The following is a 12,766-nucleotide window of genomic DNA, read 5'->3' as shown; positions in this document are numbered from 1 at the left end:
GATATCGGAGCTAAAACGCGAAGCGTGTCTGCGCAGGTCAGGTAACGGCCGCTCAGGATGAGTGTTGTGCGGATTATGTGCTGTATACAGTAATATAACCCCCCCAGCGCTGTATACAGTAATATACCCCCCAGTGCTGTGTACAGTAATATAACCCCCCAGCGCTGTATCCAGTAATATAACCCCCAGCGCTGTATACAGTAATATAACCCCCCCAGCGCTGTATACAGTAATATAACCCCCCAGCGCTGTATACAGTAATATAACCCCCAGCGCTGTATACAGTAATATAACCCCCAGCGCTGTATACAGTAATATAACCCCCCGCACTGTATACAGTAATATAACCCCCAGCGCTGTATACAGTAATATAACCCCCCAGCGCTGTATACAGTAATATAACCCCCCCAGCGCTGTATACAGTAATATAACCTCCAGCGCTGTATACAGTAATATAACCTCCAGCGCTGTATACAGTAATATAACCCCAGCGCTGTATACAGTAATATAACCCCCAGCGCTGTATACAGTAATATAACCCCAGCGCTGTATACAGTAATATAACCCCCAGCACTGTATACAGTAATATACCCCCCAGCGCTGTATACAGTAATATAACCCCCCCCCAGCGCTGTATACAGTAATATAACCCCCCAGCGCTGTATACAGTAATATAACCCCCCCAGCGCTGTATACAGTAATATAACCCCCCAGCGCTGTATACAGTAATATAACCCCCCAGCGCTGTATACAGTAATATAACCCCCCCAGCGCTGTATACAGTAATATAACCCCCCCAGCGCTGTATACAGTAATATACCCCCCAGCGCTGTATACAGTAATATAACCCCCCCAGCGCTGTATACAGTAATATAACCCCCCAGCACTGTATACAGTAATATAACCCCCCAGCGCTGTATACCGTAATATAACCCCCCCCAGCGCTGTATACAGTAATATAACCCCCCAGCGCTGTATACAGTAATATAACCCCCCAGCACTGTATACAGTAATATAACCCCCAGCGCTGTATACAGTAATATAACCCCCCAGCGCTGTATACAGTAATATAACCCCCAGCGCTGTATACAGTAATATAACCCCCACAGCGCTGTATACAGTAATATAACCCCCCAGCGCTGTATACAGTAATATAACCCCCCAGCACTGTATACAGTAATATAACCCCCACAGCGCTGTATACAGTAATATAACCCCCACAGCGCTGTATACAGTAATATAACACCCCAGCGCTATATACAGTAATATAACCCCCAGAGCTGTATACAGTAATATAACCCCCAGCGCTGTATACAGTAATATGACCCCAGCACTGTATACAGTAATATAACCCCCAGCGCTGTATACAGTAATATAACCCCCAGCACTGTATACAGTAATATAACCCCCAGCGCTGTATACAGTAATATAACCCCCAGCGCTGTATACAGTAATATAACCCCCCAGCGCTGTATACAGTAATATAACCCCCCAGCGCTGTATACAGTAATATAACCCCCCAGCGCTGTATACAGTAATATAACCCCCCAGCGCTGTATACAGTAATATAACCCCCAGCGCTGTATACAGTAATATAACCCCCAGCACTGTATACAGTAATATACTCCCCAGCGCTGTATACAGTAATATACTCCCCAGCGCTGTATACAGTAATATAACCCCCAGCGCTGTATACAGTAATATACTCCCCAGCCAGGGCCGGCCTTAGGGGTGTGCGACCTGTGCGACCGCACAGGGCGCCATGGTTGCAGGGGCGCCTGACCGGGACTTAGATTAAAGCATCGGTTTTTTTTTTTGGTTTTTTTTTAAACTTTATTTAACATCATTGATGTTAAATAAAGTTTACAAAACAAACGATGCTTTAATCTAAGTCCCGGTCAGGGGCGCCGAGCGGTTGCTCGTGAAGTTCTCGGCAACCGCTCGGCGCCCCTTACTCTCCGTGACTCCGTCGCGGTGCCAGCATCTCATGTTGAGCGCCGGACTATACCGGCGCTCAACATGAAATGCCGGCAGAGCGAGAAGACGGATGCCTCCCGCTCTTACCGCAGGACTCCGGCAACAAGGTAAGTGGGGGGGGGGGGTAGTTTGAAGGGGCAGAGGGGGGGGGTAGTTTGAAGGGGCAGAGGGGGGGGGTAGTTTGAAGGGGCAGAGGGGGGGGTAGTTTGAAGGGGCAGAGGGGGGGGTAGTTTGAAGGGGCAGAGGGGGGGGTAGTTTGAAGGGGTAGAGGGGAGGGGTAGTTTGAGGGGGGGTAGTTTAAAGGGGCAGAGAGGGCGGGTAGTTTGAAGGGGCAGAGAGGGGGGGTAGTGAGGGGGGGCAGAGAGGGGGGGGTAGTGAGGGGGGGCGCCAGAGGAGTAGTCCGCACAGGGCGCCACAACGCCTAAGGCCGGCTCTGTCCCCAGCGCTGTATACAGTAATATAACCCCCCAGCGCTGTATACAGTAATATAACCCCCCAGCGCTGTATACAGTAATATAACCCCCAGCGCTGTATACAGTAATATAACCCCCCAGCGCTGTATACAATAATATAACCCCCAGCGCTGTATACAGTAATATAACCCCCCAGCTCTGTATACAGTAATATAACCCCCCCAGCGCTGTATACAGTGATATAACCCCCAGCACTCTATACAGTAATATAACCCCCCAGCGCTGTATACAGTAATATAACCTCCAGCGCTGTATACAGTAATATAACCCCCAGTGCTGTATACAGTAATATAACACCCCAGCGCTGTATACAGTAATATAACACCCCAGCGCTGTATACAGTAATATAACACCCCAGCGCTGTATACAGTAATATAACACCCCAGCGCTGTATACAGTAATATAACACCCCAGCGCTGTATACAGTAATATAACACCCCAGCGCTGTATACAGTAATATAACCCCCCAGCACTGTATACAGTAATATAACCCCCAGCGCTGTATACAGTAATATAACCCCCAGCGCTGTATACAGTAATATAACCCCCAGCGCTGTATACAGTAATATAACACCCCAGCGCTGTATACAGTAATATAACCCCCAGCGCTGTATACAGTAATATAACCCCTCAGCGCTGTATACAATAATATAACCCCCAGTGCTGTATACAGTAATATAACACCCCAGCGCTGTATACAGTAATATAACCCCCAGCGCTGTATACAGTAATATAACCCCCAGCGCTGTATACAGTAATATAACCCCCAGCGCTGTATACAGTAATATAACATCCAGCGCTGTATACAGTAATATACCCCCCAGCGCTGTATACAGTAATATACCCCCCCAGCACTGTATACAGTAATATAACCCCCAGCGCTGTATACAGTAATATAACCCCCAGCGCTGTATACAGTAATATACCCCCCCAGCACTGTATACAGTAATATAACCCCCAGCACTGTATACAGTAATATACTCCCCAGCGCTGTATACAGTAATATACTCCCCAGCGCTGTATACAGTAATATAACCCCCAGCGCTGTATACAGTAATATAACCCCCAGCGCTGTATACAGTAATATAACCCCCAGCGCTGTATACAGTAATATAACCCCCAGCGCTGTATACAGTAATATAACCCCCAGCGCTGTATACAGTAATATACCCCCCCAGCACTGTATACAGTAATATACTCCCCAGCGCTGTATACAGTAATATACTCCCCAGCACTGTATACAGTAATATACTCCCCAGCGCTGTATACAGTAATATACTCCCCAGCGCTGTATACAGTAATATAACCCCCAGCGCTGTATACAGTAATATACTCCCCAGCCAGGGCCGGCCTTAGGGGTGTGCGACCTGTGCGACCGCACAGGGCGCCATGGTTGCAGGGGCGCCTGACCGGGACTTAGATTAAAGCATCGGTTTTTTTTTTTGGTTTTTTTTTAAACTTTATTTAACATCATTGATGTTAAATAAAGTTTACAAAACAAACGATGCTTTAATCTAAGTCCCGGTCAGGGGCGCCGAGCGGTTGCTCGTGAAGTTCTCGGCAACCGCTCGGCGCCCCTTACTCTCCGTGACTCCGTCGCGGTGCCAGCATCTCATGTTGAGCGCCGGACTATACCGGCGCTCAACATGAAATGCCGGCAGAGCGAGAAGACGGATGCCTCCCGCTCTTACCGCAGGACTCCGGCAACAAGGTAAGTGGGGGGGTAGTTTGAAGGGGCAGAGGGGGGGGGGTAGTTTGAAGGGGCAGAGGGGGGGGTAGTTTGAAGGGGCAGAGGGGGGGGGTAGTTTGAAGGGGCAGAGGGGGGGGGTAGTTTGAAGGGGCAGAGGGGGGGGTAGTTTGAAGGGGCAGAGGGGGGGGTAGTTTGAGGGGGGGTAGTTTAAAGGGGCAGAGAGGGCGGGTAGTTTGAAGGGGCAGAGAGGGGGGGTAGTGAGGGGGGGGCAGAGAGGGGGGGTAGTGAGGGGGGGGCAGAGAGGGGGGTAGTGAGGGGGGGCGCCAGAGGAGTAGTCCGCACAGGGCGCCACAACGCCTAAGGCCGGCTCTGTCCCCAGCGCTGTATACAGTAATATAACCCCCCCAGCGCTGTATACAGTAATATAACCCCCCAGCGCTGTATACAGTAATATAACCCCCAGCGCTGTATACAGTAATATAACCCCCCAGCGCTGTATACAGTAATATAACCCCCAGCGCTGTATACAGTAATATAACCCCCCCAGCGCTGTATACAGTGATATAACCCCCAGCACTCTATACAGTAATATAACACCCCAGCGCTGTATACAGTAATATAACACCCCAGCGCTGTATACAGTAATATAACCCCCAGCGCTGTATACAGTAATATAACCCCCAGCGCTGTATACAGTGATATAACCCCCCAGCGCTGTATACAGTAATATAACCCCCCAGCACTGTATACAGTAATATAACCCCCAGCGCTGTATACAGTAATATAACCTCCAGCGCTGTATACAGTAATATAACCCCCAGTGCTGTATACAGTAATATAACACCCCAGCGCTGTATACAGTAATATAACACCCCAGCGCTGTATACAGTAATATAACACCCCAGCGCTGTATACAGTAATATAACCCCCCAGCGCTGTATACAGTAATATAACCCCCCCAGCGCTGTATACAGTAATATAACCCCCCAGCACTGTATACAGTAATATAACCCCCAGCGCTGTATACAGTAATATAACCCCCAGCGCTGTATACAATAATATAACCCCCAGTGCTGTATACAGTAATATAACCCCCAGCGCTGTATACAGTAATATAACCCCTCAGCGCTGTATACAATAATATAACCCCCAGTGCTGTATACAGTAATATAACACCCCAGCGCTGTATACAGTAATATAACCCCCAGCGCTGTATACAGTAATATAACCCCCAGCGCTGTATACAGTAATATAACCCCCAGCGCTGTATACAGTAATATAACCCCCAGCACTGTTTACAGTAATATAACCCCCCAGCGCTGTATACAGTAATATAACCCCCAGCACTGTATACAGTAATACAACCCGCAGCGCTGTATACAGTAATATAACCCCCAGCGCTGTATACAGTAATACAACCCCCAGCACTGTATACAGTAATATAACCCCAGCACTGTATACAGTAATATAACCCCCAGCACTGTATACAGTAATATACTCCCCAGCGCTGTATACAGTAATATACTCCCCAGCTCTGTATACAGTAATATAACCCCCAGCGCTGTATACAGTAATATACTCCCCAGCGCTGTATACAGTAATATAACCCCCAGCGCTGTATATAGTAATATACCCCCCAGCACTGTATACAGTAATATAACCCCCAGCGCTGTATACAGTAATATACTCCCCAGCGCTGTATACAGTAATATACTCCCCAGCTCTGTATACAGTAATATAACCCCCAGCACTGTATACAGTAATATAACCCCCAGCGCTGTATACAGTAATATACTCCCCAGCGCTGTATACAGTAATATACTCCCCAGCTCTGTATACAGTAATATAACCCCCAGCGCTGTATACAGTAATATACTCCCCAGCGCTGTATACAGTAATATAACCCCCAGCGCTGTATATAGTAATATACCCCCCAGCGCTGTATACAGTAATATAACCCCCAGCGCTGTATACAGTAATATAACCCCCAGCGCTGTATACAGTGATATAACCCCCCAGCGCTGTATACAGTAATATAACCCCCCAGCGCTGTATACAGTAATATAACCCCCAGCACTGTATACAGTAATATAACCCCCCAGCGCTGTATACAGTAATATAACCCCCAGCGCTGTATACAGTAATATAACCCCAGCACTATATACAGTAATATAACCCCCAGCGCTGTATACAGTAATATAACCCCCAGCGCTGTATACAGTAATATAACCCCCAGCGCTGTATACAGTAATATAACCCCCCAGCGCTGTATACAGTAATATAACCCCCAGCACTGTATACAGTAATATAACCCCCAGCGCTGTATACAGTAATATAACCCCCAGCGCTGTATACAGTAATATAACCCCCCAGCGCTGTATACAGTAATATAACCCCCCAGCACTGTATACAGTAATATAACCCCCCCAGCGCTGTATACAGTAATATAACCCCCCAGCGCTGTATACAGTAATATAACCCCCCAGCACTGTATACAGTAATATAGCCCCCCAGCACTGTATACAGTAATATACCACCAGTGCTGTATACAGTAATATAACCCCCAGCACTGTATACAGTAATATAACCCCCCCAGCGCTGTATACAGTAATATAACCCCCCAGCACTGTATACAGTAATATAACCCCCAGCACTGTATACAGTAATATAACCCCCCAGCGCTGTATACAGTAATATAACCCCCCAGCGCTGTATACAATAATATAACCCCCAGCGCTGTATACAGTAATATAACCCCCAGCACTGTATACAGTAATATAACTCCCAGCACTGTATACAGTAATATAACCCCCAGCGCTGTATACAGTAATATAACCCCAGCGCTGTATACAGTAATATAACCCCCCAGCGCTGTATACAGTAATATAACCCCCCAGCACTGTATACAGTAATATAACCCCCAGCGCTGTATACAGTAATATAACCCCCAGCGCTGTATACAGTAATATAACCCCCCCAGTAATATTTTATGTTGTAAAATGTCATTTAAAAATGAGAGAAATCGTTTTATTGAATTTGAATGTTAATTCTCTGGCAGTTTGGGTTGAGATCGGGTTATTTTGGGGTTGAGTGTGCACTGTATGAGTGGTCACTGAGAACGATCTGAAAGTGACCTTTGGCCGGGATTTCCTGGGAGCTGCAGCGGCTGCCTGCGCATGGATTACAATCACTGGATCTTCACGCTCGGCTGAACCCCATTATGTTCGGCATTGTACGGGGCAGTTAATTGTGTCGCTCATCAGGATGATAGATTACCGCCTGCAGTGAAAAGGCTGATGATGAGGTCTAATCTCCTTCCGGATGGAGGTCTCTGCAGTCTCTTATCTGCCGTCTTTAGGTAGATTGGGATTCCAGGCGTAGGACAGACCCGTTTGGGGGCCCCGGTTACACGTGAACACGCTGTGTGATGGGGTCCTAGTGTGTGCCCCCCCCCGCATAACGTGTGTCACGGAGCCCACCGGCCGGCTCCCGGTGCGATCTCGGTTCTGCCGTCTGGGAAGAGTCCGTTTCATCAGCCTTCGGACCTTCGTGCTTCTCGCTGCCTGCGGTTTGGCGACATAACGGTTATAACCGGCGACATTAAATGACGGCCTATGGGAAGGAACCGGTGAGACTGGAAACCAGTTAAGGAGGCCACCGAGCCCAGTATCCACTACTTCGTATTAAGGTTCGGAATCTAGAACGTGCTGTTCTGCCGCCTGCAACATAAATATGACCCTGTCATAGAAGAGTGTCTCCAACCTATTCCGCAGCGCAGTACAACGCTCAGATACCAGGACCTTCACGAAATCATGAAACCTTTTCCTATCCAGTCTCTGTGACCATGTGACGCGCTGCTTGGGGGTCTCTGTGACCATGTGAAGCGCTGCTTGGGGGTCTCTGTGACCATGTGAAGCGCTGCTTGGGGGTCTCTGTGACCATGTGAAGCGCTGCTTGGGGGTCTCTGTGACCATGTGAAGCGCTGCTTGGGGGTCTCTGTGACCATGTGAAGCGCTGCTTGGGGGTCTCTGTGACCATGTGAAGCGCTGCTTGGGGGTCTCTGTGACCATGTGAAGCGCTGCTTGGGGGTCTCTGTGACCATGTGAAGCGCTGCTTGGGGGTCTCTGTGACGTTGGGGGGGGGGTCTCTTTTCACGTATATTATGATTTTGTGCCCATTCCGTGTTATAAAACACCCCGTGAGTGTCTGCTGGGTTGGATCTGGGGGCTGCGTCTGGGGGGCTGCGTCTGGGGTAATCAGTTTCAGGCCAGTGCATTAAACGAGTGAGTGATTTTTACAGCCGACGGGGGCCGGGAGTGACGGCTGCAGATTACCGACAGATGAGCTGCTTTCTCAGGATCCGCAGACCTTTGTTTGCGTTTCCTCGCGGCTTTTCATGCAGTAAAAGTGAAAGAACGGCTTCTGAGCGAGACGCAGACATTAGACCCCCCCCCCAAACATGCGCCATAACTGCTTCCGAACGGCGATAATGAGTTGGCAGCAGAAAGCGAGCCCAGCTTTTATTCTGAACACAAAACAAAGAGCGCTTCCAGCTCGCGGTAAAGCGGATCATCTCCTAAACTAGAAACCTGATTTATTCTGTCCCCATATCTCGCTGCTTCTGACATCAATCTCACTGATGATGTCATAGGAACTATGCTAGAGTTCGCACAGAAATGGAAGGAAACGTTATAGTTATTTTTATTAATCATTAGGTAAAAATGCGTCTCCTGTTCAGCGGACGGCGCAGGAATAAGAGCGCGCGACATGAAGCGAGCGCCGCGCGGAGCATTAATATCATTAAATTCATCCGTTATTCGTTATATCAATAATAATATAATTCATAGAACTGGAATAAAAAAGGGCGGCTCTGGGTAAACGGCGCTCGCGGTTACTGATGAGTTCAGAAAACACGTTTTTTGCAGGAATGCTGCTTTTCTGCCGTTTTGCTGTAAAGCGGGTAGCGGCCGCTGCTGCCCCCGTCCGCTGCCCCCGTCCGCTGCCCGTGTGAGTGACGGCTCTTGTGTTCCCTTTTCCAGGCTCTTTGCGGTTATTTTGACGTGTTCTTCGCGGAGGGCTGCGACCCCCCGGTGAGTAGCGCCTCCGATCTAAATTAATTATGTACGGAAATTGTGTTTCTCGCCCCGAGCTGTGTGTGAGAGACGGCTGTTTTGCTGCTGTAAGCATTTAACGTGTGCGTGTTTCGTGTAACAGACTAATGTACCATGATATTACAAATGTTTTTCATCTGTGTCAATAGGTGTCATTCTCCACCGGCCCCTCGGCCCCCAGAACCCACTGGAAACAAACCGTCTTCTTTCTGGAAAAACCAGTTCCTGTGAAAGCCGGTAAATGTATTCGGTGCCGTCTGCTGAGCGCCCCCCCCCCAGACAGAGCGCCCCCCCCAGACAGAGCGCCCCCCCCAGACAGAGCGCCCCCCCCAGACAGAGCTCCCTGCAGACTCTTTCGCTTATACGTTATATCGCGTCATCATTCTGTGTGTTAACCCCTGCTTATATTATTCACCCCCCCGTACGTTATATCATTCCCCCCGTACGTTATATCATTCCCCCCCGTACGTTATATCATTCCCCCCCGTAGGTTATATCATTCTCCCCGTACATTATATCATTCCCCCCCCGTACATTATATCATTCCCCCCCGTACATTATATCATTCCCCCCCCCGTACATTATATCATTCCCCCCCCGTACATTATATCATTCCCCCCCCGTACATTATATCATTCCCCCCCCGTACGTTATATCATTCCCCCCCGTACGTTATATCATTCCCCTCCGTACGTTATATCATTCCCCCCGTACGTTATATCATTCCCCCCCGTACGTTATATCATTCCCCCCGTACGTTATATCATTCCCCCCGTACGTTATATCATTCCCCCCGTACGTTATATCATTCCCCCCGTACGTTATATCATTCCCCCCGTACGTTATATCATTCCCCCCGTACGTTATATCATTCCCCCCGTACGTTATATCATCCCCCCCGTACGTTATATCATCCCCCCCGTACGTTATATCATTCCCCCCCCGTACGTTATATCATTCCCCCCCCGTACGTTATATCATTCCCCCCCCGTACGTTATATCATTCCCCCCCCGTACGTTATATCATCCCCCCCCGTACGTTATATCATTCCCCCCCGTACGTTATATCATTCCCCCCCCGTACGTTATATCATTCCCCCCCCGTACGTTATATCATTCCCCCCCGTACGTTATATCATTCCCCCCCGTACCTTATATCATTCCCCCCCGTACGTTATATCATTCCCCCCCGTACGTTATATCATTCCCCCCCGTACGTTATATCATTCCCCCCGTACGTTATATCATTCCCCCCGTACGTTATATCATTCCCCCCGTACGTTATATCATTCCCCCCCCGTACGTTATATCATTCCCCCCCCGTACATTATATCATTCCCCCCCCGTACGTTATATCATTCCCCCCCGTACGTTATATCATTCCCCCCCGTACGTTATATCATTCACCCCGTACGTTATATCATTCCCCCCGTACGTTATATCATTCCCCCCGTACGTTATATCATTCCCCCCGTACGTTATATCATTCCCCCCGTACGTTATATCATTCCCCCCGTACGTTATATCATTCCCCCCGTACGTTATATCATTCCCCCCGTACGTTATATCACCCCCCCGTACGTTATATCATCCCCCCCCGTACGTTATATCATCCCCCCCCGTACGTTATATCATTCCCCCCCCGTACGTTATATCATCCCCCCCCGTACGTTATATCATCCCCCCCGTACGTTATATCATCCCCCCCCGTACGTTATATCATTCCCCCCCGTACGTTATATCATTCCCCCCCCGTACGTTATATCATTCCCCCCCGTACGTTATATCATTCCCCCCCGTACGTTATATCATTCCCCCCCGTACGTTATATCATTCCCCCCCGTACGTTATATCATTCCCCCCCGTACGTTATATCATTCCCCCCGTACGTTATATCATTCCCCCCGTACGTTATATCATTCCCCCCGTACGTTATATCATTCCCCCCGTACGTTATATCATTCCCCCCCGTACGTTATATCATTCCCCCCGTACGTTATATCATTCCCCCCGTACGTTATATCATTCCCCCCCCGTACGTTATATCATTCCCCCCCCGTACGTTATATCATTCCCCCCCCCGTACGTTATATCATTCCCCCCCGTACGTTATATCATTCCCCCCCGTACGTTATATCATTCCCCCCCCGTACGTTATATCATTCCCCCCCCGTACGTTATATCATTCCCCCCCCGTACGTTATATCATTCCCCCATATGTTATATCACCCCCCCATATGTTATATCACCCCCCCATATATTCTATCACCCCCCGTACGTTATATCATTCCCCCCATATATTCTATCACCCCCCGTACGTTATATCATTCCCCCCGTACGATGTATCATGAGTCCCCCCCGTACGATGTATCATGAGTCCCCCCCGTATGTTATATCATGCACCCCTCCCCTTAGGTTATATCATTCCCCCCCCGTATGTTATATCATTCACATCCCCCGTACGTTATATTACCCTCCATGCATTATATTTATGTTAGGAATCTGGCAGTGGCCCCCGGCCCTGCAGTCCACACTTTTTCTAGGTTTGTATTTTTTATTTAATGCTCATTGTTTTTCCTCCCCAGTACGGTTAAACCCTTGTATCCCGACGCCTGAGATACACAGTTTGTTGTGTTTATTTTCAGTAGAATTAAGCGTCTCCGAGGGCTAAATAAAAGCCTCTAACAGGGCAATAATTCAATTAATTGTGTCCTAATCTGTCTGCGGCGCTCCGTAGCGCAGGTTCTGCCAGCCGCGAGGCCGCGATAAGCGCAAGGTGAAGTTCTTTATCCCGGAGAGAGCCCCCCCCCGCTCCGGGGCGCTGCTGCGCGTGAAAACATCAGTCATCTGATATCTACATGACACTGATTAATTGTCTCGATCACGAGGCGCTGCTCGCCGAGGCTCCGCAAATCCTGCATTGATTACAGCTTCTTCTCTGAGCGTTTAACCCTTCGCAGCCTGATATTTCGGAATGTGATATTATTGGGGTCGCGGGGTGGCAGACAGCGGGAGTCTCCGCCCACAAACGCATTTTATAATGCAGATTTCCATGCCGGTTGTGACATCATAACGCAGCGTTCCTTTGTGGATAGGGGTTTTAGTGTCTGCCGTGGCTTTGGTGGATGAGACCTCGGTTTACAATCCGTGTCGCCGTGGATTAAACAATGTTTTTCTGCATGCGGCGGGGGGGGGTGTTTATCGCATCCCTACATGCGTCTTCAGCTGTGAACATCACCCCCTCTCTGTTAGATCGGCTTTTCCCGCCTGCCACGCGCCGCGCCGGCCGTTTAATGACCGTCTGTTTCTTCTCCTCGCAGGGCAAGCGCTGAAAGGCAAGATAAGCGTCCGTAAGAACAGGAAAGACCCTCGCTCCCTCCTCATAGCGCTGTCCCTGAATAACACGACGCAGACCTACACCCTGCAGTAGCCCCCGCGACGCCACCGCCGCCGCTACCGCCGCCGCCATCCTCCAGCGTTTTATACTGAATAAAAACCCCTTCGTGGTAAAGAAA

The 12,766-nt window shown here is 49.1% G+C and overlaps 1 protein-coding gene across 1 annotated transcript in view; it reads left to right on the top strand.

The window, feature by feature from the left end:
• The window catches only part of PRMT3 (protein arginine methyltransferase 3), a 31,016-nt gene extending 18,250 nt beyond the window's left edge, over positions 1-12,766 (top strand). The window contains exons 14-16 of the mRNA XM_053448838.1: positions 9,180-9,230; positions 9,401-9,488; positions 12,572-12,766. Coding sequence (XP_053304813.1) covers positions 9,180-9,230; positions 9,401-9,488; positions 12,572-12,681 — 249 coding nt within the window. The 3' untranslated portion in view covers positions 12,682-12,766. The remainder of the gene's footprint in view (positions 1-9,179; positions 9,231-9,400; positions 9,489-12,571) is intronic.

The sequence above is a fragment of the Spea bombifrons genome, chromosome 10, assembly GCF_027358695.1.
Source record: "Spea bombifrons isolate aSpeBom1 chromosome 10, aSpeBom1.2.pri, whole genome shotgun sequence".
NCBI lineage: Eukaryota > Metazoa > Chordata > Amphibia > Anura > Pelobatidae > Spea > Spea bombifrons.
This window is presented reverse-complemented; position numbering and strand designations above follow the sequence as displayed.